General features: G+C 46.8%; 1 protein-coding gene and 3 non-coding genes across 4 annotated transcripts; all 4 read left to right on the top strand.

Moving 5' to 3' along the window:
• The first annotated feature begins 813 nt into the window (after positions 1–813).
• Positions 814–887, top strand: trnan-guu (transfer RNA asparagine (anticodon GUU)). Its single transcript has one exon. It is a non-coding gene; the product is annotated as a tRNA-Asn (tRNA).
• Positions 888–8,113: 7,226 nt separating this feature from the next.
• trnag-ucc (transfer RNA glycine (anticodon UCC)) lies at positions 8,114–8,185 on the top strand. Its single transcript has one exon. It is a non-coding gene; the product is annotated as a tRNA-Gly (tRNA).
• Positions 8,186–11,400: 3,215 nt separating this feature from the next.
• On the top strand, positions 11,401–11,472 carry trnaq-cug (transfer RNA glutamine (anticodon CUG)). The gene has a single exon. It is a non-coding gene; the product is annotated as a tRNA-Gln (tRNA).
• Positions 11,473–20,987: 9,515 nt separating this feature from the next.
• LOC134341940 (gastrula zinc finger protein XlCGF26.1-like) lies at positions 20,988–22,486 on the top strand (the record flags this gene model as incomplete). The annotated part of the gene is made up of 1 exon (XM_063039890.1): positions 20,988–22,486. A coding segment is annotated over exon 1 (1,134 nt), but the record flags the coding sequence as incomplete, so codon positions are not given.
• Between the last annotated feature and the right edge of the window lie 4,413 nt (positions 22,487–26,899).

Below are 26,899 nucleotides of genomic sequence, written 5' to 3' on the forward strand. Positions count from 1 at the left end.
AGTTATTTGGCGTAACACACGGTGACGGAAAACAATATTTCCCGTAATATTTGCTTCATCCGCCTCTGCCACATTTTAAAAGTTAATGAAAGGCTGTTCTTCCGCTCGATTTAAGGTTTACAGTTCAAAGGATCAGAAAGGAGAGGGCGAGTGGAATCGGTGCCTTCACCCAGCTCAGGCCACCCTGCAGAGAATTTGGGAGACTCCTTCCGTCCGACAGTGAGCTCAGAGCTGTGGAAGGTCATCGGCCTGAAACGCGAACTCTATTTCCCCCTCCACAGATGCTGCCTAGGCTGCGGAGTATTTCCAGCAGTTTCAGCTTTTAGTTCAGGAACAGTCCTGTTTCTCTGACCCCGGGGTCGGTGCTGTCCGCATTCGCCCCTGGACACAGTGATTACGTCCCATGTAAAATGTCCTTCTTTGAGGAGTGTGCACTCATGGCCGAATGTTTTGCGATGCACTGGGAACCTAGTTTGGTATTTCCCCTTCTAAACCTGACCAATATGCGGTTCCAGCGTTTTCCGGTTTATATAGTCTGTCACCCTCTGGTGCAAACCATTCATGCAGATTGTGAAAAGCCGGGTTACAGCACCGATTGTTCGTCACCATCTGGATAGAGCTCTTAAAGATAGCGGAATTGAAGGTTATGGGGATAAGGCAGGAACTGGATACTGATTGTGAATGATCAGCCATGATCACAGTGAATGGCGGTGCTGGCTCGAAGGGCCGAATGGCCTACTCCTGCACCTATTGTCTATTGTCTATTATCTTCCAACGCCGGAATGCACCATTTAGAGAAACCTTTTCCAGCTTGTCTCTGTGGCGCAATCGGTCAGCGCGTTCGGCTGTTAACTGAAAGGTTGGTGGTTCGAGCCCACCCAGGGACGCTGGTGATCCAGCAGCTTTTGCAGCGCGTTGTATTGCCCACCGGGAAACGCTGCGCTGTCCGGAGACCGGCGTTCCCTGCTACTGCCGCATCAAGTTCAGTGGAAATTAAAACGTTTGTTGTCACACGCCGAGATACAGTGAAAATCTTTGCTTTCACGCTGTTCCGAGAGAACAAATCATTACACAGAGTATTGAGAGAGAACAATGTTAAGCAGTAACAGAATGCAGAATAAAACGTGAGAGCGACGGAGACAGCGCAGTGCGGGTAAATGATCAGGTGCCGTATCATAACGGGCAGATTGTATGGTCAAGGCTACATCCTGTCGACTCGGGCACCATTCAACAGACATAACAGCGGAGTTGAAGCTATCAATTAGCCTCCAGTACGTGCTGTCTTGTACCTTCAGCTGGATAGAAGAAGGCAAAAGAAAGAATACCCGGGGGGAGGGGGGAGCGGGGGTATGATATCTTTCTGTCAGGAGTGTGTAATATCAACTTCTCTTTGACCATAAGTGTGCGTTTTCTCGAGCGACATCCTTGGAACTAACGGACTTATCGGGTCTAATGTCGTGGTTTTGATTTAATTTTGGGTCCTCGATCATTCAGTTGCAGTCGAGTTGGTTTCATCCCACATATGTCCCCGTTCATTTTACTGTCGCTATGGATGTCCAATCCCAATACACGTCCAGCAACCCCCTCCCCGCCCCGCACCCCTTCCCCCGCACCAGAAAGGTCTCACAGCTCTCCGCTTCCATCGGAGACCCAACCAGCTCCCCTCCAGCACCATTCCCCTCGGTCTGGCGAACTTGTCCTCCCACTTCACCGGCATGGGTCCCAGCTGTGCCTGCCTGTTTGTCGGCTCCGTGGAGCAGTCTATCTTCCAAGCCTACACTGGTGTCCCTCCCTAACTTTTCCTACACTACATAAATAACGGCATTACTACCTCTTTCTGCACCCATGTGCAACTCGTCCACTTCATCAGCTGTGCGTTCGTCCCTCCCACTGATCTCCCTCCTGGCACTGATCCTTGCAAGTGAAACAAGTGCTACACCTACCCCTACACCTCCTCCCTCACTACCATTCAGGGCCCCAAGCAATCCTTCCAGGTAAGGAAACACTGCAGCTGTGAGTCTTTTAGGGTCATCTATTGTATCCAGTGCTCCCGGTGTAGCCTCATGTATATCGGTGAGACCCGATACGGATTAGGAAACCACATCACCGAGCACCTACACTCCCTCCACCAGGACAAGCGAGATCTCCCAGTGGCCATCCTTTTAAATTCCGCTTCCCATTTCCGTTCCGACATGGCAGCCCATGGCCTCGAGTATTGTCGCGATGAAGCCACACTCAGGTTGGAGGAACAACACATGATCTTCTGTCTGGGTAACATCCAACCTGATGGCATGAACATCGATTTCTCAAACTTCCGGTAATGCCCCTCCTTCACCGAGCCCCATTCTCTTTTCCTTCTCTGACATTATCTGTTACCAGCCCATCACCTCCCTCTGGTGTTCCTCCCCCTTTTCTTTCTTCCATGGCCTCCTCTCCTTCCCTGTTCTCCAGCCCAGTATCTCTTTCACCAGTCAAAGTTTCTTTTTAATTTACTAGCTACCACCCCACCCCCACCGGTTTCACATATCACCACGTGTTTCTTCTTCCCCTCCCCTCACCGTCTAACCCTCATTCTTCGTCGTTTTTTTCTCTCCATTCCGGATGATGGAATTCGGTCAGAAATGTCGACTGTATATTTTTCCCACAGATGCTCTCTGGCCTGCTGCGTTCTTCCAACATTTTCTGTGTTGCTTGTATTTCCATCACCTGTAGATTTTCTCTGTGGGCCTCTATCCATATCGCTCCAGTCTTACATATTCCTGTGTCTATCTAAACACAACGTACATCCCTCCGTCTCTGAACCTGGCAGCCCGTTCCAAGCATCCGCCCCACTCTGTCTAAAATCGTGACCTGCACATATTCTTAAAATGGCATAGGTATTAGAAACAAGGTTAGTGAACTTGTGGCACAGATCAGTACCAAGGCATGTGATCTAGTGGCCATTACAGAAACCTGGTTGCAGGGTGGTGATGACTGGGGATTAAGTATCCAAGGGTATCAGGTAATACGGGAAGATAGGCAGGAAGGCAAAGGAGGTGGGGTGGCGCTCTTGAGTAAGGCTGAGATCAGGGCGATTGTGGGAGACGATATAAGATCTACGGAGCAGAATATTGAGTCTATCTGGGTAGAGTTTCAGAAAAGTAAAGGAAACAAATCACTGGTGCACTGGTGGGAGTTGTCTCTAGGCCACCTAATAAAAATATTGCAGAGGCAGAGGCGATTAACCAAGAAATAACTGAGGTTTGTGAGAAAGGAACGGCAGTTGTCATGGAGGATTTTAACTTCCACATAGATTGGGTGAATCAGGTTGGTCAAGGAAATCTTGAGGAGGACTTCATAGAATGCATCCGTGATGGCTTTCTTCAGCAGCGTGTTAGTGAACCTACAAGGGAAGATGCTATCTTAGATCTCGTCCTGTGCAATGAGACAGGTAAGATTAACGTTGTAGTCAGGGTTCCTCTTGGAAAGAGTGATCATAGTATGACTGGATTTTGCGTTCAGATGGAGTATGAAACAGTTAGATCTAAAATTAGTGTCTGCTGCTTGAACAAGGGAGACTACAAAAGGATGAGGGAGGAGCTGTCGAATGTGGATTGGGAGCACGGGCTATTTGGTAGGACAGTTGAGGAACAGTGGAATACTTCCAAAGATATTTTTCACAGTGCTCAACAAAAGTATATTCCAGTCAAAAGTAATGAGAGTAACTGTGGGGAGAGCCAGCCTTGGGTAACTAAGGAAATAAAAGGTAGTATCAAATTAAAAGCTCATTGGTACAAAGTCGCAAAGAGTAGTGGGAGACTGGAATTGGGAAAACTTTAAAAAGCAACAAAGAAGAACTAAACAAGAAATAAGGAAAGGGAAGAGAGAGTATGAAAGTATAAAAACAGATAAAAGTTTTTATAAATATATAAAGCGGAAGAGGGTGGCTAAAGTCACCGTAGGTCCCTTGAAAGATGAGAAGAGGAAATTGATATTGGATGGGAATTAAATGGCTGAGGGATTGAACGACTATTGTGTGTCGGTCTTCACGGTGGAGGACACGTGCCAAAGAATGATCTTTGTAGTCTCTTTTAAATTGCACATTTTTTTTTCATTTCTAAATATACTTTATTCAAAAATAAAATTATATCCAATAAACCATTCAATGACTCTCAATCCTTCACAGATGTTTCCATTCCAGGGTTTACATTTCCACACTTTTAGGCACCCACGTGGCTCTCTGTTTACTCTTTCCACACCATTGTTGAGGGGTGTACTCCCCGCCCCCCGACCCCTCCCACTCCGGCGGGAGAAGACCCCTAAACAGTGCTCCTTCCCCACTGGGCCCTTGCGGAGGCTGCACCGAGTTTCAGTGCGTCCCTCAGCACGTACTCCTGCAGCCGAGAATGTGCCAGTCGGCAGCCTTCTCCCACGGACATCTCCATGTGCTGGTAGATCATCAAGTTTCGGGCCGACCAAAGAGCGTCTTTCACCGAGTTGATAATTTGCCAGCAGCACCGGGACGTTGGTAGCCGTGTGCGTCCCCGGGAACAGCCCGTGGGTCGGAGAGTCCACTGTCACGGAGCTGCCGGGGATGAAACGTGACACTAGCCCGTCCATCCTCCTCCTCACCCTCTCTGCGAACTGACAGTATTGTTACATGTTCAAGGAGATCTGTGTTTCTTTGTGAGAATGATGTAGTGGTCTTTTGGAGGTCACCTGATGTGATTTTCCCGCCGCTGTGAGGTCACGTGATGACATGTGCCCCCCCCCCCCGTGGGTATATAAGGGTCGACCCCAGATGACGCAGTTAGTTTTTAGTTTGTAGATTTCCGGGTAGAACGTGCTGTGTCTCCGTTTCCGTTGCGTCTTTGTTTTTGGACGCAGTTTCATTTTTACAACGGAAGGTGCGTTCTGTTGCAAGATACAATATTATTGGACTGGAAAGTTTTGCTAGATGTGCTGATTTACCCTATTCCAGCAGAAGTAGGGGGAGTGAAGACTTTACCGAAGTACAGGACCGAAGGATCGAGAGGAGTCGGCATCGTTTGGCAGTTTAACAAAGATTCGACCTTATTAAGTCTTCGTTGAAGGGGTAGCGACCTGCATCAGGGGTAACTCTTGCCAAAGGACAAATAAGTTCATGCAAATATTTGCTGTCTAGAATTTAAAGTCAGTTGGTTTAAACGGTGTATTTACTGCTGTTTGAATCCTGTGGACAGAACCAGCAGGAACGTTGCGTCAGTGAAGAAATCCTTCTCCAGCGAAGTCTCTCCCAATTGAACGTACAAATCTGTTGGACTTTCAAATTTACCATTTTAAGAACTGTATCTGACTGTATCGCTTTAAGAACTGTTTTCGCATTTAACGCTTCAAGAACCAGTGCCGAGTGACGATTTGTTGAACGGCTGCATAACACTTCCGATTAAAGTTTTAGTTTGTTTTTTTTTTCCTTATCGTTTATCCGTGTTTAATAAATATTTGGTTGTTTTTATATAACCTGTCTCGATTGATATTCATTGTTGCCGGTTACGTAACAGTGTGCAAAGAGGTGGGTCACAGACTCCTCCTCACTGTAGTCCTCCCGTGGGCAGTGGGGTGTGGAGACGACGTCCCAGGTGTACAGGAGGGATCTGACTGGGAGGGCCTCTCTCACCGCCAGCCAGGCGAGGTCTTGGTGCCTGTTGGTGAGGTCTGGCGATGTGGCAATTTGCCAGATGACCTGGACAGTTTGCTCAGGGAACCACCCCACTGTGTCCATCACGTCCTTCTCCAGCAGCGTCAGCAGGACATTATGTGCCGACCACTGCCTGATGGCCCTGTGGTCAAAGGCGTTGACCTGGAAGAACTTTTCTGCGAAGGACAGGTATGGCGACAACGACCAGCTGACTGGGGCGTTGCGCGGGAAAGGGGCCAGACCCATCCTTCGTAGCCAGGGCGACAGGTAGAACCTGGGCACATAGTGGTACTTAGTGCCCATGTATCTGGGATCCACACACAACCTGATGCAGTCACACACAAAGCTGGCCATCAGGGTGAGGGTGATATTGGGAACGTTTTTCCTCCATTGTCCAGGGACTTGTGCATGACGGTCCGTCTCACCCGCTCCATCCTCGATCCCCAGACGAATCTGAAGACAGCCCGGGTGATTTCCAAGCTGCAGGCTCGAGGGACGGGCCACACCTGCGCCAAGTACAGCAGCCCTGAGAGCACCTCACACCTGATGACCAGGTTCTTGCCCGTTATCGACAGGGAGCGCCCTCCCCACAGTCCCAGTGTCTGTTTCACCTCGGCAGTCCGCTCCTGCCAGTTCTTGTTGCACGCCTCCGCCCCTCCGAACCAGATCCCCAACACCTTCACGTGGTCAGACCTGATGTTGAAGGGGACGCTGGATCGGTCGGGCCAGTTGCCGAAGAGCATGGCTTCGCTCTTCGTGCGGTTGACCCTGGCCCCCGACGCTAGCTCGAACTGTTCGCAGGTGCCAATCAACCTGCGAACTGACCTCGGATCAGAGCAGAAGACGGTGACGTCGTCCATGTACAGGGAGGTTTTCACTTGGGTCCCTCCACTGCCTGGCAGCGTCACCCCTCTCATGTACTCATCCCTCCTGATGGCTTCGGCAAAGGGCTCTATGCAGCAGACAAACAAGACAGGGGAGAGGGGACAGCCCTGCCTGACTCCAGACCTGATGGGGAAGCTGTCTGTTTCCCACCCGTTGACCTGGACTGGCCTACGGATGTCTGTGTAGAGCGGTCTGATTCAATTCCGGATTCCCTCCCCAAATCTCATTATGAAGAGCACGTCCGCCATGTACGAGTGCGATATCCTGTCGAAGGCTTTCTCCTGGTCCAAGCTGACCAGGCAGGCGTCCACCCCCCTTTCCTGCACGTAGGTGATGGTATCCCTCAGCACCGCGAGGCTGTCTGAGATCTTCCTGCCCGGTACAGCACAGGTTTGGTCCGGGTGGATCACCTGTCCCAGAGCAGACTTCACCCTGTTGGCGATAGTGTTGGACACGATCTTGTAGTCCACATTCAGGAGAGAAATGGGCCTCCAATTCCTAATGTTCTCCCTTTCCTCCTTCTGCTTGTAGATGAGGGTGATGATGCCCTTCCTCATGGACTCTGACATGCTGACGGCCAGAAGCATAGCGTTGTACACTTCCAGTGGGTCAGGGCCCATCCAGTTCCACAGAGCCGAATACAACTCAGCCGGTAGGCCGTCGCCTCAGGGAGTCTTACTCGACCCAAAGGAACGGATGGAGCCTGTCATCTCGTCCAGGGTCAGAGGCTGATCCAGAGTCTCCCGCTTGCCGTCGTCTAAGACCTGCGTGATAGACGCCAGGAAGCTGCGGGAGGCCGTGGAGTCTGTGGCCTTTCTGTCGTACAGACCGGCATAGAAGGACTTGCAGATCCTCAGTGTGTCGGTCCGCGAGGACGCGACTGAGCCGTCCTCTTCCTTAAGGTTGTGGATCACAGAGCTCCCCCTGTGCACCTTTCGGAAGAAGAAGCGTGAGCACGTCTCGTCCTGCTCCACGGTTCGGATCCTTGATCGGAAGATGATCTTGGAGGATTCGGCGGCGAGGTTATGGGCTTGCCGGCCCTTCACCTCTCGCAATTCCTCCCTGACATCCACCCCCTTCGACTGCAGAAGGAGAAATTGCTGCAAACGTAATAACAGGACTTCTGCAGATGCTGGAAATTCAAGCAACACACATCAAAGTTGCTGGTGAACGCAGCAGGCCAGGCAGCATCTCCAGGAAGAGCTGCAGTCGACGTTTCAGGCCGAGACCCTTCGTCAGGACTAGAAGGACTAGAACAGGAGTTGCTGCAACTCTGTCTGGAGTTTACGCAGTTCCCTCTGCTCCTGCCTTGCTTTCTGAATACTCTTGCGGATGAAGAACCTCTTGATGTTCTCCTTGGTGGCTTCTCACCAGTGAACAGGGGAATCAAAGAAGGCTTTCAAGGTTCTGCAACCTGCGTGCTCCCTCTCTAGTTCCTCGATGTCCTCTGGGGTCAGCAGCTTTACGTTTAGCTTCCACGCAGAGTGAGGAATGATCCGACAGAAAGCAGCTCGGGAACTGACCGAGTCACATGAAACTATGAGAGACGCCTCAGTACTCCAACGTCATTGAGCGATGGTGGTATAGTGGTGAGCATAGCTGCCTTCCAAGCAGTTGACCCGGGTTCGATTCCCGGCCATCGCAGTTTGTACAATTTTAGAGGACATGACAAATAAACCTCTGACATAGACAGAACTACGCAGAACTCCAAGGGCCAAGTGATCGACTCACGCTAATTCACGCTGTGAGAGTAAGATTGATTCATCAATTATCATTCACTGTGCCGTGAATTCAAAATGGAATTAACGTCCCTCAGGAGTTTCCCGTTAAATCCTTTTCTGAATCTATTGCATATTCTACAAGAAAGGACATTTCACAGGAAGGATCGGCAGGATTTGTAAAGGGTTGCTGGCCGGGTTGTTGCCTGATTAAAGTGTTTGAGCTGGTTTGGCTTCATTGGAATGTCAGAGCCTGAGAGGAAATTGACCTAATTATGAAGTATAAAACTATGAGAGACATAGATTGGGCAGATAGTCAGGACTGGTTTCCCAGGGTAGGGATTTGAAATTCTAGCGGGGACGAAATTTAATGTTGAAGTGGGAGAGAGTTTAAAGAACTAAGAACATAAGAAATAGGAGCAGGAGTAGGCCATTCGGCCCATCGAGCCTGCCCCGCCATTCAATAAGATCACAGCTGTTCTGTCCTTAAACTCAGCTCCATCTACCTGCCTTTTCCCATAAACCTTAATTCCATAGCTATGTAAAAACCTATCTAACTGTATCTTAAATATATTTAGTGAAGAAGCTTCAACTGTTTCCCTGGGCAGAGAATTCCACAGATTCGCCACTCTCTGGGGAAAAAAAAACAGTTTCTCCTCATCTCCGTCCTAATTCTTCTCCCCTGAATCTTGAGGCAATATCCCCTAGTTCTAGTCTCACCTACCAATGGAAACAACTTTCCTACCTTCATCTTATCTATCCCTTTTGTCATGTGTGAAACCAAGCAGAGCTGCAGAACGGATGCTGTTAATGACAGGAGATAACAAGAGACAAAGGAGAGCCATTCAAAATGCTAATAAGAGAGAAGAGAGAGATAACGAGAGAGAGAGAGAGAGAGGGAGAGAGAGAGAGAGAGCGAGAGAGAGAGAGAGAGAGAGAGACAGAGACAGACAGACAGACAGACATAATTCAGTATGTTGGCGTCTGCCACAGACAGTTTGCTCTAAACCTGAACCGTTCATTAACAATCCCGCTGAGTCAAAAGGAACTGTGAAGTCTGATAGACAGGTGATACCCCATCGGCGGGGGGGGGGGGGGATAAAATAGCGGGTTTGCTAAGGCACAGGACACACGCCACGAAACCCTGGAAAGAGCATTGTGCCCCACAAATTGGTGTGAGTTTGGGGGACCGATTCGCGGGAATCGGTCAGAGGCTCACAGGGTGTGAAAGTACGACCGGTGGGGACCTGTTGTGTGTCCGCCCTTGCCTGGGTGTCGGGTTCACCACGGAAGAACGATCGCATCCGGAACGGAGGAGTCACAGTGGGTGACTACAACGGGATCAAAAGGCATCGAAAGGTTTGCCTGAAACTTCAACTGTATCTCTCTCTCACTCTCTCTCTCTCTCTCTCTCTCCCCAACGGTACAACAACAGCGATTACTTCGATCTACACTAGACTGAACTGAACTCTGCTTCACCTTAAGACTGATCATTTTGTATGAATTTCCAACATCTGCAGAATTCCTCGTGTTTACGCTACAAAGGTCTCTGTGAAGTTTCCAGATATCTGCTATCTTGCCTCATTCAATCAATAGCCAGGGATATATCCCATCCAGCCCTGGTGAGAGTCCCGACGCTCCCGCAGCTTGCCAACGTGCGCTGGAATAGCAGAGTATCCTTTCTGAGAATTCTTTATTGCATCGTTTTCTGTTTGAGGAATACTGACGTGAAATATACATTTCGTGCTTTCCCCTCTTCCCCTGGCTCCCGGCACACGTTCTCTCCTCTGCCCCTGAGTTGTTCTACTTTCCGGCCTTCTCTGTGATGTCCCTCTTGTTTTTAGTGGATGTGCGAAGTGCATTGGTATTTCCCCAGTCTTGCTCTGCTAAATCATTCCCACTCCCCCAGCATCATTCAGCACTACTGATTCTCTGTTTAATTTGCATATTGTTATATATTTATCAAGGACATTGTCCAATATCTACTTCCTAAACTTTCCTAAAGATTCCTTTTCTTCTTTGACTGAATTTTCGACATTGCTGAACCACTCGACTTTAAAAGAATTCCACAGGTCAGATTTGAGTTTACCCAATCTCAGCAGCTCACAGTCTCTACTCTCCCCGTTTCCTGACAAGCACAGTTCTCATCAGCTTGCCCTCAGATTAGTAAATACCCCAAGGTTGTGTCTTTATGTGGCGAGGACGGTTGTCAAAGTAGTTTCCCGCAGATAATCATCAGTTGCAAGGCTCATGCCGCAGTGCAAGGTCTCTGAAATGTGTCGCATATATCTGCTTCTAACACTACCCCAGCTGCGAATTCCATTCATTTTCTGTGTGTAAAAAAAATAATCTAAAGCATTTCCCACTGCTTTAAATTCCTCTATCACCTTGAAATTATCTAAACTCGGTTTTTGCCACTTCCGCTCCAGGACAAATACTCTGACTGTCTACTCGATTTTTGCCTTCTAGCATCTTTTAAGTCACCTCTCATCCTGCTTCTCCCCAAAGAGAAAACTGTTCCCATCCTCAACACGTCCTCACAACACATCCTCTGTGAAGTTCAAAGTTCAACTTAAATTTACTATCAAAATTTACACAATTTTACATACTACCCTAAGATTCATCTTCTTGTGGTCGTTCATAGCGAATACCTGTGGTTCCATGGTGTAATGGTGAGCACTCTGGACTTTGAATCCAACTTGTCCATTTGTGAACACACGTACTGCATTGTACATGAAAATTTTGATCACTCCGCGTCGGGGGAAAGGTCGAAAGGCCGGTTTGGCCGAAGGTCGGCAGGTCGGGTCTCGGTGGAGGGAGGCCCCGCGGAAGGACTGAGTTTGAGCTGTCGTTCTCCTTGACGCTGACAGAGGATGCTTTCAAAATTCTGAGGCATATGTGTTGGTGTGGACGGTAGTTTATATTGGTCTCTTTCAGTTGTTTATTTTTGTGTGTTTTATTTTTTGTTACCGATCCTGCTTCCCTCCAAAGATAAAAGCTCTTGTCATACTCGATCTCTCCTCACGAAACTTGCTCCAGGAAGTGCAATGTTTAAAGTAAATTTATTGCCAAAGTTCACACGTGTAACTGCACGCTACCTTGCGATTCAATTTCTTACGATCGTTCATAGCGAATACCTGTGGTTCCATGGTGTAATGGTGAGCACCCTGGACTCTGAATCCAGCGATCCGAGTTCGAGTCTCGGTGGAACCTGTTTCTTTCTTTAGAGGTCTCCGTTTGTGAATACATGTACATGCACTGGATTGTATGTGACAATTTTGGTCACTCTCCATGGGAGGTCGCGTCGGCCAGGAGGTTGGAAGGCAGCCTGAAGCGAAGATCAAAAAACCGCGTCTTCGTGTATGCAGGTCCCACGGAAGGACTGAGTGCGAGCTGTCGCTCTCCGAGATGTCCTCGCTAATTTTCGAAGCTCGAATACATACACGGTAATTGGTGCGGACGGTAATTTATATTGGTCTCCTTAAGCTTTTTTTCTCTCTCTGTTTACGTTCTTGTTGGCGATATGTTTCTTTTTGGGTGGGGGGTGGTGTTGGGTCTTGGAGGCTAATCTTTTCGTTGGCGTTTCTTTTTCCTGTGTTAGCTGTGTAAGATCTGTCAGATTTTTATGTGCGAGGGAGGGGTTAGGTGTTTGATGTTGTTGACGCTGTTTTCTGTGTAGGAGGAGCTTGGGGATTAGAGGTTTGATATTTTAGATGCTGTGTCCGGGTGGGTGATCAGTTAGATTTGTGCGAGGGTGGCGTTGGGATTTTGGGGTTTGCGAGTTCTATTTCTTACTTTTTCATGCGGGCGAGAGGTGATGACTTTTCATTTAATGACACTCATGTTGTTTTTTTCCTGTATTTCATGGTTATCTGGAGAAGACGACTCTTAGAGTTGAATTGTGAGCTCATTCTCAGGGTGAGTAAAATTATCCCCTCTATTTTAAAAGCCTGAACGTTGAAGAGTAATAGCTGTTCCTGAACCTGGTACTATCGGACATGAGGGCTTGCATAACTCTTCATGGCAGCATCGAGAAACGAACATCGCCTGGATGATGGGGTCCTTGATGATGAATGCTGCTTTCCTTCGGCAATGCTCCGTACAGATGTGCTCACAGTGGGGAGGGCTTCACCCATGATGGACTGGCTGCATCCACAACTTTTCACGGTTCACGTCACTCAGCGGCATTGGTGTTTCCATGCAGATCATGAAGCAACCAGTCAGGGTATTCTCCTCTGTACATCTACACAAGTTTGGCAAAGTTCAAAACGGCATTTGCACAAATTTGCGTAGTATTGGCTGTAAATGCTGGTAAACCGTTCCAGGGTGCGAACAAATTCTGTTCCTCTAAGGCTCTACGCTAACAACTCCAGTCAACATTGTGGAAATTACAGTCACACACTATCTGTTGCTTTTACAACATTCTATAACCTTCCTACCTTTCTGTTCCTTTTTCTCCTGCTGGAACTTCAAAAACCTTTGCAAAGTGCAGCACACAATATCTGCAGTTTTCTCTTCATCAACTCTCTCTTTCATCCTGAAAGAATCCCAGTTGGAGGGAGGTGATTGTATTGCTCTCCGTTATCAGGGTAGTTAAAGTCTCAGTGCTTGAAGCGCTGGGGTTGTACGAGTCTTCAACAGTGGAGTACAATGCAAGGTGGGTTCAGGTCTGTGTGCACTCACACAGCGCTGACAGTTTTATAGGTCTAAGCCTCGTAGCGAAGGTCTACATATTGCAAGTTTCATTGCCCTGTGTGTTTCCAGTGTTGCAAGTGGCTGGTGTACAGTGTGCGGAGTTGGTCTGTGTTCGGCAGTGTCTTCACTCTCATGTCTGTCTTTATCTGTACAGCAAATGGATGCTACTGGAAAACTGTAGCCCCACAGAGTTGTGTTGGGGTTACTGGGGTCTGTGCCCCTGTCATAGAGTGCAGAACAAAGTGGGGTTAATTGTTGTTAAATTTAAGATCCTTACAGGAATGTTACAATTCTCTGATTACACAGTGCAAAGCCAGTTAAGCGTCTACGTATAATAAAAAATCTGTGTCATTTCAGCACCGTGAAAGTCTTTGTATCAACTATTATCAAGGTCTGCCTCTTAATAATATGCTGCCAACAGTTGTAGAGGTTTGTGCCCTTACAGTACGGTGTGGGCTGTTGTAAAGATTTATCTTACAGTGCAGTGCCTCGTGTTGTAAAGGCTTTTGCCCTTACAGTAAGATGCTGATGATGTTTATGGGTCAGAGGTAGAGTGCTGTAGTTTTGTCATCGGTGTCGTGTTTTGATAAATCTTTGTCCTTGTATCACAGACTTGTGCTGGTCTGTGCCTTTACTGACCTGTACTGCCCTCCGGCAGCTCAGTGTGCTTGGAAGGTCGTGGCAGAGTATTTACAGAAGTGTATCCTTATTACACGAACTGACCATGTACACTTGGGTAGATTAGAAGTCTCCTGGAGACTACACTGAGTATTTCAGACCGTCAGTGGGCAGAAGATCACTGTGGAATGGGGTAGACCAGTAAACCAATTAATTATATACAAGCTTCTGGTATCGCATTCCTACTGTCCCGTTCCCAGTCTCTTCCTACAGCTGGGAAACTTGCAAACATTGTAAATAGAAGGGTCTGGTTATTCCTCGTATCCAAACACACGGACACCGGGAACAGCAGCCGGACACTCGGCCCCTCTATCACGTCCTGTCATTCACTCAGACCCGGACCCCCAACACCGCTCCCGTCCCCACTTTACCCGGACCATTGGCCCCGCTTGCAGGGCAACAGTCTGCCGGTGTTTGCCCCCCAATGTGGTGAATCCCTCTGCTCGCCACCACCGTGGGCTCAGACATTTCCACAGATGAGCCCCTCCTGTCCCCACCGGGACAAACATCCTGTCCGCCCCCTCTCTCACCGTCTTCATCCTTTCAATAAAATCCCCCTCTCCCTCCCCGGGGAACCGGCATCAAACCGACGGGCCGAGCGGTCTCCTCCTACCTCTCAGCGACACATCAGACTCCGGCCGCAGGAGACGCTTCACAAACGCCCCAACTTCCCTCGGAGGGAAATGGAAATAAATCAGAAAGCGGACATTTACTTTGACGGTTGTCCCGCCGTGACGGAAAGTTCGGGAGCCGGGTCAGCGGGGTAACGCCCTCTCGATTGGTCCGCCTTCGCTATTGGTTGGAAGCAGTGATTGACATCGCTTCGCACCAATGGGAATAGCGCAGCGCGTGACTCCTCTGTTGACGGCGGTGGGGGAGGGGCCGGTCACGTGATTAGTAGCCCAGCCGTTAAACCGACCAAGCTCGAGCTCACCAGCGCGCGGGGCACAAAAGGCCCCGGATGATCGGTTGAGGTAAGAAGGGATCTCCGGGTTGGGGGTCTCACCGGGCGGGCGTTTTCAACACCGACTTCGGGTAGTTGCTGTGAGCTCCGGACTCCGTGACCCGCAATCCCGGGACAGTCCTGCTCTCTTCCCTCTCTCTCAGCCCCACCATCCGTACACGGGCCCCGGGGAGCTTCCGGCTGATGAGGGAATGGGAACCGATGGATCTCTCAGACAGAGCTGAGCTCCAGCTGTCTAAATGCAAGGATCGGGAACTCGGAGAAAGGGAACAAAATCTTTTACATCAGCTGTTGAGAAAATCACCTTTGTTCTGCCTCCAGTCACAAACAAGAGAAAATCTGCAGATGCTGGAAATCCAAGCAACACACACAAATTGCTGGAGGAACTCAGCATTAGTACTCTTTTCCATAGATGCTGCCTGGCCTGCTGAGTTCCTCCAGCATTTTGTGTCTGTTGCTTGTTCTACCCCCTCTTGTTCTGGACTTTTCTACCCGTGAGAATATATTTTGACCCATTTTCTCTGGGTACATAATGATATCAAACAACTCACACAAATTGCTGGAGGAACTCAGCATTAGATTCAAGATTCAGGAAACTTTATTGTCATTCTAACCGTACATCAGCTCTGCAGGGCAGAATGAGACAGCGTTTCTCAGGGGCAGTGCGATCATAACATAACAAACACAACACTGAATAATAAACATAACAATAAACAGTAAAACACAACAGTCACGTATCAGTTAAAATCAGTTATAAATGTCCAGTGCAAGTTAAAAGTGTCCAAAGCAGAGTCAGGTAGAGCAGCTATTTAGCAGTCTGACTGCCTGTGGGAAGAAGCTGTTTCGTAGCCTTGTGGTTTTAGTTTTGATGCTCCTGTAACGTTTGCCTGATGGCAGAAGAACAAACAGTTCATGGAGAGGGTGTGAGGGGTCTTTAATGATGTACCGTGTCTTCTGGAGGCATCGCCTCTGAAAGAGGTCTTGGACAGAAGGGAGGGAGACCCAATAACCGTCTCTGCTCTCCTAACCACCCTCTGCAAGGCAGTACTCTTTTCCATAGATGCTGCCTGGCCTGCTGAGTTCCGCCAACATTTTGTGTGTGTTGCTTGTTCCACCTCCTCCTGTTCTGGACTTTCTACCCGTGAGGAGATGCTTTGACCCATTCTCTCTGGGTACATAATGATATCAAACACATTTGCCCTGGGGAACAAGTAGCTTTCACATCACAAATGTGCCAGACTCCAATGAGACAGACAATTGCCCTTCCCTTCATATTCATTGGCATTGCCATCACTGAGTTCACCACCATCAGTCACCTGGGGGAGGGTTCAGGGGAAATATTTATGTACAATACAGAAACTGGTGTTACCTGTGTGTATTGTGGCAATGCAAAAGTTGCTGGAGAATTTGCAAGTGGGAAGAAGTGGAGTGATATTTGGAAATCTGACTTTTTTAAGCGTCATTTAGCGAGCAAACCACATATGGACTGTGTGCAAAAGCTCTGGTGAGAAAATCCTTCATTACCTGTTACAGGCCTGCAACATAGGTAGTGTGAGAGTGCAGATGAACTTAATCAAACCCAGAGGAGATCAAAATTCTTATTGACAGTGATTTGATAGCTGTTAAAATAAATACCTCTCTATATAAAATTCACTGTGCACATGTGGGTAAAAAATGCATAATACAAGCTTTATTTGCACACTGGTCATTACAAATTTGAGGGGAGATTGGTGGGAAGGTATGGACACCTCCAGTGTCCCTGATGCCCTCATGTACAAGATGTGCATCCAACTGCAGCTTGTAATCCTGCACTTTAAGGAGTTGGAACTTGAAACAGATGAATTCTGGATCATCCAGGAGTTGGAGGGGGCTCATGGATAGAGATGACATGAAGAGAGGTGAGTTACACCCAAGGTGCGGGACACAGGGAACTGGGTGAGAGTCAGGAAGGGGAATGAGTTTAAATAGCCATCACAGAGTACTCTTGTGGCCATCCCACACAACAGGTGGACCACTTTAGAAACTGTTGAGATTACCTGGCAGAAAAAAATCAAAAGGGTGATAGGGGATTCGTTAGTTAGGGGAACAGAACAAGAGGGGATGAATATCCTAGTGGTAAGGCTTGCTAGTGCTATTATTGGGGGGAGGGGTGATGTGGTTAAAATAAGTTGTTGGAATGGGAGCCAGAATGACAGAACAGATAATGGAGAGGGTGAATTGAATTCACTTTATTACATACATCCTTCATATACATGAGGAGTAGAAATCTTTACATCTCCATCTAAATGTGCAAAGTGTAATTCATAGTAATTTATAACAGATAGTTCATACATAGGACAGTCAATATATCATAGTTATGCAATTGTATCAGCATGAATTAATCAGTCTGATGGCCTGGTGGAAGATGATGTCCCGGAGCCTGTTGGTCCTTTTGCTGTGGTACCGTTTCCTGGATGGTAGCAGCAGGAACAGTTTGTGGTTGTGGTGAATTGGGTCCCCAATATCCTTTGGGCCCTTTTTACACACCTGTCTCTGTAAATGTCCTGAATAGTGGGAAGTTCACATCTACAGATGAGCTGGGCTGTCCGCACCACTCTCTGCAGGTTCCTGTGATTAAGGGAAGTACAGTTCCCATACCAGGCAGTGATGCAGCTGGTCAGGATGCTCTCGATTTTGTCCCTGTAGAAAATCCTTTGACCAGTTAGAAGAGTGGACTGAAAGATGGCAAATGGAGTTTACTGCTGGTAACTGTGAGGTGCTACATTTTAGTAGGACTAATCAAAATAGGACATACATGGTAAATGGTAGGGCATTGAAGAATGCAGTAGAACAGAGGGATCTGGGAGTAATGGTGCATCATTCCCTGAAGGTGGAATCTCATGTGGATAGGGTGGTGAAGAAAGCTTTTGGTATGCTGGCCTCTATAAATCAGAGCATTGAGTATAGGAGTTGGGATGTAATGTTAAAATTGTACAAGACATTGGTAAGGCCAAATTTGGAGTATTGTGTACAGTTCTGGTCACCGAATAATAGGAAAGATGTCAACAAAATAGAGAGAATACAGAGATTTACTAAAATGCTACCTGGGTTTCAGCACCTCAGTTACAGAGAAAGGTTGAACAAGTTGGGTCTTTATTTTTTTGGAGCGTAGAAGGTTGAGGGGGGACTTGACAGAGGTATTTAAAATTATGAGGGAGATAGATAGAGTTGACGTGAATAGGCTTTTTCCATTGAGAGTAGGTGAGATTCAAACAAGAGGACATGAGTTCAGTGTTAGGGGGCAGAAGTTTAGGGGTAACATGAGGGTAACTTCTTTACTCAGAGTGGTAGCTGTGTAGAATGAGTTTCCAATAGAACTGGTAGAGGCAGGCTCGATATTATCATTTAAAGTAAAATTGGATAGCTATATGGACAGGAAAGGACAGGAAAGGAATGGAGGGTTATGGGCTGAGTGCAGGTTGGTGGGACTAGGTGAGAGTAAGCATTCAGCATGGACTAGAAGGGCCAAGATGGCCTGTTTCCGTGCTGTAATTGTTATATGGTTATATGTGAGATCCTTGGTGATGTTTATGCTCAGGAACTTAAAGCTGTTCACCTTCTTAACCCCAGATCCATTGATGTCAATAGGGGTTAGCCTGTCTCCATTCCTCCTGTAGTCCAAAGTCAGCTTCTTTGTTTTTGTGACAATGAGGGAGAGTTTGTTTTCTTGACATCAGTCAGATGTTGTTCAGACCTCAGACAGAGTCAGCAATCAAATGGTTGAGCATGGTGCGATGAATGTGCTGAGCTGTGTATATCACAATGCAAGAAGCATCGTAGGAAAGCCAGATGAGCTCAGGACAGGGAATTATGAAATTGTATCCATTGTGGGGACTTGGTTGCATCCAACAGTTTGAGGGATTTAGAGGAATAAATTTGTAGAGAGATTGCACCATGCCAAGACGCAAAGGTTGTTCCAGTAAGTGATTTTAACTTTCCATATATTGACTGGGACTCCCATACAGCAAAAGGACTAGATGGGGTAGAGTTTGTCAAATGTGCCCTTAATCTGTAATTTGAATTCCTGACGTAGAAGTGTGCAATAAGCTGTTAGGAAATGACAGGCTGGTGACAGAAGTTAGTGATCATAATGCCATGAGATTCAAAGTAAATATGGAAAACGAGAGGTGTGCACCACGGGTTGAGATTCTAAATTGGAGAAAGGTCAATTTTGATGGTCTGAGAAAGGATCTGACAAGTGTGGTTTGGAACAGGCTGCTTTCTGGCAAAGGAGTACTTGGTAAGTGGGAGGCCTTCAGAAGTGAAATTTTGAGTATGTAGAGTTTGTACATGCCTGCCAAAATAAAATTTGAAAAGTTACAGGTGCAGGGAACCTTGCTTATCAAGAGATATTGAGGCCGGGATATTTTGTTCCTCTAAATGCCTCAGACTGTTGGGTGCTACCAAGATGCATTAATGACAACAGTATCATGATTCCATGCCCTGAGCTCACCTGACTTTTTTATTTAGTTGTCTGCTGTTGGTTTCTGAAAGTTTCCCAATAGGTTTTGGGTAAGTTATTGGAATGTATGTGCAGGAACCAGATATATACTGTAAGTATTTGGATAGGTGTGGACTGATAAAAGGTTAGACAGCATGGCTTTGTGCACAGTAGGTCATGTCTATCCAATCTTATAGAGTCTCTGGAGGAAGTTATCAGGAAAGTGGATGAAGGCAAGGCAGTGAATGTTGTCTACATGGACTTTAGCAAGGCACTGGGCAAAGTCTCATATGAGAGATTGGTCAAGAATGTTCAGTCACTCAGCATTCAAGATGAGATAGTAAATTGGGTGAGTCACTGTCTTTGGGAGAAGCTAGAGTGTGGTAGCACACGGTTGCCTCTCTGACTGGAGGCCTGTGACTAGTGGTTTGCCACGGGGATCGGTGCTGTATCTTATTGTGTGTCATCTATATCAGTAATCTGGTTGATACTGTGGTTAACTGGATCAGCAAATTTGTGGATCACACCAAGATTAGTGGTGTTGTGAACAGCAAGGAGGACTATCATGGCTTGCAGTGCAATCTGGATCAGCTGGAATAATGGGTTAAGAAATGCAAAATGCAATTTAATGGAGACAAGTGCGAGGTGTTGCATTTTGGTTGGACCTAGGTCTTACACAGTGAATGTTAGGGCACTGAGAAGTGATGTAGAAGAAAGGCATCTTGGAATACAGGTCTGTATTTCACTGAAAGTGGTGTCACAGTTAGATAGGGATGGAAAGAAAGATTTTGGCACATTGGCCTTTTTGAACCAAAGTACTGACAACAATAGATGGATGTTCTGTTGACTTTGTACAAGACATTGGTGAGGCCTAATTTGGAGTATTGTGTGCAGTTTTGGTCACCAACCTATAGGAAGATGTAAAAGAGGTTAAAAGAGTTCGGAGAAGATTCACAAGGATTTTGCCAGGTCTGGAGGACTTGGGTTATAAGGAAAGATTGAGCAGGTCAGGACTTTATTCCTCAGAATGTAGAAGACCGAGGGGAGATTTGATTGTGATAGAGGGGTATAGATAGGGTAAATGCAAGCTGGCTTTCTTCACTGAGATTGGGCGGTACTACAACCAGAGACCATGGGTTAAGGGTGAAAGGTGAAACATTAAGGGGAACATGAGGGGAAACTTCTTCACACAGACGGTCATCCGGGTGTGGAATGAGCAGCCAGCACGAGTGGTGCATGCGAGCTCAATTTCAACATTTAAGAGGTTTGCATAGGTACCTGGATGGTGGGGGTATGGGAGTGGGCAGTTTAAATAGTTCAGCACAAACCAGATGGCCCAAAGGGCCTGTTTCTGTGCTGTAATTTTCTATGACTGTGACAAGAACCTGAAATAATACAAAAATTCACTCTAAGTCCTTTTAACAGCTGTGCAGACCAACCATTCATCTCAGCAGGAATTTTTATATGGCGTTAAAACTGTGGCATTTAAGTTAATAATACGTAAAAGAAAATCCCAGACGCATGACAAGAAAGAGAATTTTCCTGATACTGTTTCAGTTACTGTGGAGCCAGGCACCCATGCTGCTTAGCAGGAACAGGGAATAATACCAATGGAGAGAGTCAAACTGAGCCAAGGAACGAATTGGAGATGGCAGAAATGCCCCATTCTTATAGAGACAAGAAGAGCAGCAGGGAAGTAATGGTCATTTCAGATACCAGCACTGTGCCCTGTCAGAAGGTGATTTCTCTATCCAACTTGGGTTGAACCTCAATGTAACAGTGTGATACCAGATCAAACCTTGACAACTCAAGTAATCTCATCTGAAATTTCGTCCTAACCCATTGATGGATTTTGTAAATCTTTTTACAGGTTAAAAACGAGAAGGAATTTAGCTCCTGGGATCTCAAACATGGCACGCCAGTTTTGCTGTCTCTGTCCAGATGTTTGAGAAGTGGAGCAAGGGATTCAATCGACCATCCTTCCTGCTCAGACTGTGGGGAGGAATTCACTTGGTCATCTGACCGACTGGCATGCCCGTCATTTTACACAGGGGAAAGGCCGTTCACCTGCTCAGACAGTGGGAGTGGATTCACTCGGTTATCTCAATTGAAGGTACATCAGCAAGTTCACACTGGACAAGGCCATTCATCTGATCTGTGTGTGAGAAGAGATTCAGTCGGTCTTCCCACCTGTGGACACACCAGGCAATTCACACTGGGCAGGGCTGGTCATCTGCTGAATTTGTGGGGAAGGATTCACTCGGTCATCTGACCTAATGGCTCACCAGCGGGTTCACACTGGGGAGAAGCCGTTCACCTGCTCAGTCTGTGGGAAGAGATTCACTGATTCATCCTCCCTAAAGAGACATCAGCGAGTTCACACTGGGGAGAAGCCATTCACCTGCTCAGAATGTGGGAAGAGATTCACTGATTCATCCGACCTACAGAGACATCAGCGAGTTCACACTGGGGAGAAGCCGTTCACCTGCTCAGTCTGTGGGAAGAGATTCACTGATTCGTCCACCCTACAGAAACACCAGCGAGTTCACTCTGGGGAGAAGCCGTTCAACTGCTCAGAATGTGGCATGAGATTCACTGATTCATCCCACCTACAGAGTCACCAGCGAGTTCACACTGGGGAGAAGCCGTTCACCTGCTCAGTCTGTGGGAAGGGATTCAGTCAGTCATTCACCCTACAGAGACATCAGCGAGTTCACACTGGGGAGAAGCCGTTCCCCTGCTTAGAATGTGGGAAGAGATTCACTAGGTCATCCAGACTACTGGCACACCAGTCAGTTCACACGGGGGAGAGGCCGTTCACCTGCTCAGAATGTGGGAAGAGATTCACTTGGTCATCCTGCCTACAGAGTCATCAGCGAGTTCACACGGGGGAGAAGCCATTCACTTGCTCAGAATGTGGGAAGAGATTCACTGATTCGTCCACCCTACAGAGACATCAGCGAGTTCACACTGGGGAGAAGCCATTCACCTGCTCAGAATGTGGGAAGAGATTCACTCAGTCATCCGATCTACAGAGACATCAGCGAGTTCACACTGGGGAGAAGCCGTTCACCTGCTCAGTCTGTGGGAAGAGATGCACTCAGTCATCCGATCTGCAGAGTCATCAGCGAATTCACACTGGGGAGAAGCCATTCACCTGCTCCAAATGTGGGAAGAGATTCACTGATTCATCCCACCTACAGAGTCATCAGCGAGTTCACACTGGGGAGAAGCCGTTCACCTGCTCAGAATGTGGGAAGAGATTCACTCACTCATCCAACCTACAGAGTCATCAGCGAGTTCACACTGGGGAGAAGCCGTTCACCTGCTCAGTCTGTGGGAAGAGATTCACTAGGTCATCCGGACTGCTGGCACACCAGTCAGTTCACACGGGGGAGAGGCCATTCTCCTGCATTCATCCACCCTACAGAGTCATCAGCGAGTTCACACTGGGGAGAGGCCATTCCCCTGTTCAGTCTGTGACCTGAACAGAATGTGGTAAGAGATTCTCCCGGTCATCCCACCTACTGGCACACCAGTCAGTTCGTACGTGGGAGAGGCCGTTCACCTGCTCAGAATGTGGGAAGAGATTCACTCACTCATCCACCCTGCAGAATCATCAGCGAGTTCATACCGGGGAGAGGCCGTTCACCTGCTCAGTCTGTGGGAAAAGATTCACTCAGTCATCCCACCTGCTGGCACATCAGCGAGTTCACACTGGGGAGTGGCCATTGTTTTGAATCCCCAGATTTTGTTTGCTGTGGACTGTCATTTTGAGAGAGAGAGAGAGAGATTAAGAAGGTGAATCAGTCTGACTTGCAGCTTGTTTACATCGCTCACAGCTTGTTTAGTTTTAACCAAGGACACAGACACTCAGAGTCAGACGGAGATGAAGGAGGAAAAATGGAAGGTTCGAAACAAAGGAACTAGTGGCCAAGGGTCACTGTTTCGAACTTTCCTATGCCCACAAGGTTGGGTTAATTATCAATTCAGCGAACATCAAATGTGTGATTGTCATCTCGTTTGATCCATAGGAGTGGATTGGATTTGGGGTATCCTGTGAAGACCACTTATGTGTTAACCCTTGCCTGGCTGTGGTGTGGAAATTCACTTGAAGACAATACTCCTTGTGACAAGTCACTTTTGGTGATAATTTGTATGTGGATTTGGAACAACGACGGATAAATTCTACAGTGACTGTTCTCTCGTTTTACCACCATGGATGCTGTGGAATTCAACGTTATTGCATTCTCTCGACATTTACCCAGGATTACAAATTTCTCTCTCTCCTCAACTATTCTGTGGTTGAACTGAACTTTCATAGTTTACCATCTCAAGACTCCAAGCCTTGTTTCCCCTGAGCTCAATAGTTTGGGAGTTATATTTACCCACATATATACACATAACACAGTTAACTTTTGGTTATCTTGCTTAAGTTACTATATTGTTAGTAGGTGCTAATAAAGATAGTGGATTTAACATCAAAAACAGACTCTAGGTGTAGTCTATTGCTGCTGACTCATTTCTAAAGTGTTACGGGGCCAAATTTGGAGCCTGCATCCGATACAGGAAAAGATTTGGAGGCGTATTGATTAATTATCGATTTCATTGGAGTAATCCCTTTTGATTTATTTGTGTGTGGAAAATCAGCAGCAATGGATGTTGATAGATGTCTGGAAGCATCAACCTCTGACGCACTAAAGGACACCAGAAGGACTGAGTTGTTGAGTATTGCTAAAAGGTTAAAACTTGCTAAGGTGAAATCGACAATGAGGAGGTCACAGATGCAGAGGATAATAGCTGAACATTATATATCTGAGGGTGTGTTTAAAGTGGAGGAGTTGGAGGTGTTTCCTGAAAGTAAATCTAGTGAGCTTGAGCTCCCGTACAAGTTAGAAAAATTAAAGATGGAGGCTGTGGAAAGGCAGAGTCAGATTGAGGCTGGAAAGGCAGAAAAACAGAAGAGGCAGAAAAATATGGGGGAAGCAGAAAGACAGAGGCTGTTGGAGCTGGAAAAGATAGAGAGATTGCAGCAAAGGGGTCTAGCATTAGACTCTGGTGATAAGTTTGAGGGCAGTCAGGATGTTAAATTGGTACCTCCATTTGACGAGGCAGAGGTTGATAAATACTTTCAGCATTTTGAGAAGTTTGCTCAGAGTTTAAAGTGGCGAAAAGAGGGTTGGCCTATTCTCTTACAAAGTGTAACTAAGGGGAAGGCTCAGCGAGCCTATTCTGCTTTGACAGTTGTTGAAGCAGCTGATTATGACATAGTGAAACAGGCTGTGCTCAAAGCTTACGAGTTGGTCCCAGAAGCGTACAGGCAAAAGTTTAGAAATTTGAGAAAATCTGTGAACCAAACTTATATGGAATTTGCTTATGAGAAGTTTTGTGTTTTGACCGCTTGTGCACATATAAAAATGTAAATGATGATTTTAACAGCTTGAAAGAGTTGGTTTTAATTGAAGAATTCAGAAGGTGCGTCCCTGATGACATAAAGATGTATTTAGATGAAGAGGATGCTGCCACTTTGCAGGAGTCTGCTGGATTAGCAGATGTGTTTGCATTAACCCACAAGGTTATGTTTACCCCGAGTAAGAGTTTCCCAGAGAGTAGCAGGGATAACCAGGGTAAACCAGAAATTAAAGCTGGGACTCGTGACAAGAGTGAGGATGAAGGGAAGCAGTTGAAGGAGAAATAGTCTGGTCTTACTTGTTATTATTGTAAGAAAGCTGGTCATATGATGGCTAATTGTTCCGTCCTGAAGAAGAAAAAGGAAAAGGAGGCAGTCCCACATGCCTGTGATCAGTATGTTGAAGCACCTGTAAACCCACAGGGTTCTGAACATTTTGTTCAGGCTCAGTTAAGGACTGAGAGGTCTGACCGAGTTAAGAAGGGATTTGATCCTTTTATGTCAGATGGCTTTGTATTAGTAAAGGAATGGTCAACCCCAGTACCAGTGAAAATTCTTCAAGATACTGGGGCTTCTCAGTCACTTATATTAGACAGCGTTCTAAAGTTTGGTGATGAGACTGACATTGGTGAGGTAAATCTTATCAAAGGCATTGGGGGCAGCATTGTTTCTGTGCCATTGCATAAGGTAACTTTACAGTCAGGGTTGGTTTTGGGACCTGTTAGGATCGGATTATGCTCCAATTTACAGGTGGAAGATGTTACTTTGCTGTTAGGGAATGACCTGGCAGATGGTAAAGTTGATCCTGCAGTGCAGTTGACAACTAAGCCAACCACTGAGGACCCACAGATTGATTTTAACATTTATCCTTCCTGCACAGTAACTCGAAGTATGGCTAAAATATCTGCCGATGCAGACGGTTCTGTGCAGCATGATTCTGATACCCATGATGGCCAAAGTTGGGATTCAGGTAATGATGACTTAAAACAGAGATCATCTTCCTCTTTCCCTTCTGCTCCACGGAACCAGACCCAGTGCCAGAGACCGGATCGCCGTGGTCGTCCTGTGTCAGGTCATCCCCCTCAACAGCATCCAAAACAAGATAACGATTCCTGAGGGGGATGGCCACAGGGGTGCTCTCTACTATCTGAGCTCTTCCCATCCCTTCCCTGACAGTCACCCACTTATCGATCTCCTGCTCACGTTCCATTATAAGCTATAGGTCATCAAGCTGCAGCTCCAGATCCCTAACGTGCTCTCTCATCAGCTGCATCTCAGTGCACCTGGCGCAGATATGGCCGTCTGGGAGACGGGAAGATTCCCGGGATTCCCACATCTTACACCCAGAGCAAAGTACTAACCCTGCAGACAGGCTCTGGTACCTGTTTATATGCTCAGTAAACATGTTCACTGCTTAATCCCCTGGAGGAGGGAACGAGATGGGAAATGTCCAAATTTGCTGATAACACAGAAGCAAAGGAAGGAAATCTAATGACGCCGTTCTGGTTCTGCATCAAGTAATTCAAAAGGCAGATTGTATTTTGGCCTTCACCAAACGGGGGGTGGAGATTATGTAACGGTCCGGTGTAACTACCATTGTACAGGGTGTTAGTGAGGCCACATCTGGAATTCTATGCACGGTTGTAATCCCTGAGCAGAGAAATCTCAAGAGTAGCTATGGAGCCAGCAGTGCAGTTTTACCAGTGTAATACATGGGATGCTTTACCAGCAGAGGTGAGATGATTTGGCCCTGAAATTTAGAACATATTCACAAACAATAGGGTATTTGTGAAGCATCTTCATGGAGTATCTCTCCTCGTCATTTAGAGAGTGACAGAGCGGGTTGATGAGGGATGTGTGAAAATTCCTGGAAATTTATGGTTTCCATCTAATTTTGCTTTGTGATCAATGAGGTATCTATCTATTTGAGTGTACAATCTTTGGGATTCACTGCCCTCAGGGGGTGAAGGTCAGTTGCCTGGGTATTTTTGAGGTTGGAATAGATAATTAAGAGGAGCGAGGGGAATGGACACAGGAGCTTATACAGGTTTCTCCCGCTATCCAAAGGTAGAGCGTTCCTATGAAATGGTTCGTAAGCCGGAATGCCATAAAGTGAAGAATCAATTACCATTTATTTATATGGGAAAATTTTGTGAGCATTCACAGACCAAAAAATAACCTACCAAATCATGCCAAATAACACATAAAACCTAAAATAACAGTAACAAACAGTAAAAGCAGGAATGATATGATAAATACACAGATTATATAAAGTAGAAATACCTTTCCACAATCATTGCCTGAAGTGTTCTCCGTAGCGAAAATCTCACGCAAGCGAATTTGGCAAAAACACGGCGCAAGCGCTCTCCAGTAACCTTTAAGCTATGAAGCTGCCAAATCATACCAAATAACA

The sequence above is a fragment of the Mobula hypostoma genome, unplaced genomic scaffold, assembly GCF_963921235.1.
Source record: "Mobula hypostoma unplaced genomic scaffold, sMobHyp1.1 scaffold_42, whole genome shotgun sequence".
Taxonomy (NCBI): domain Eukaryota; kingdom Metazoa; phylum Chordata; class Chondrichthyes; order Myliobatiformes; family Myliobatidae; genus Mobula; species Mobula hypostoma.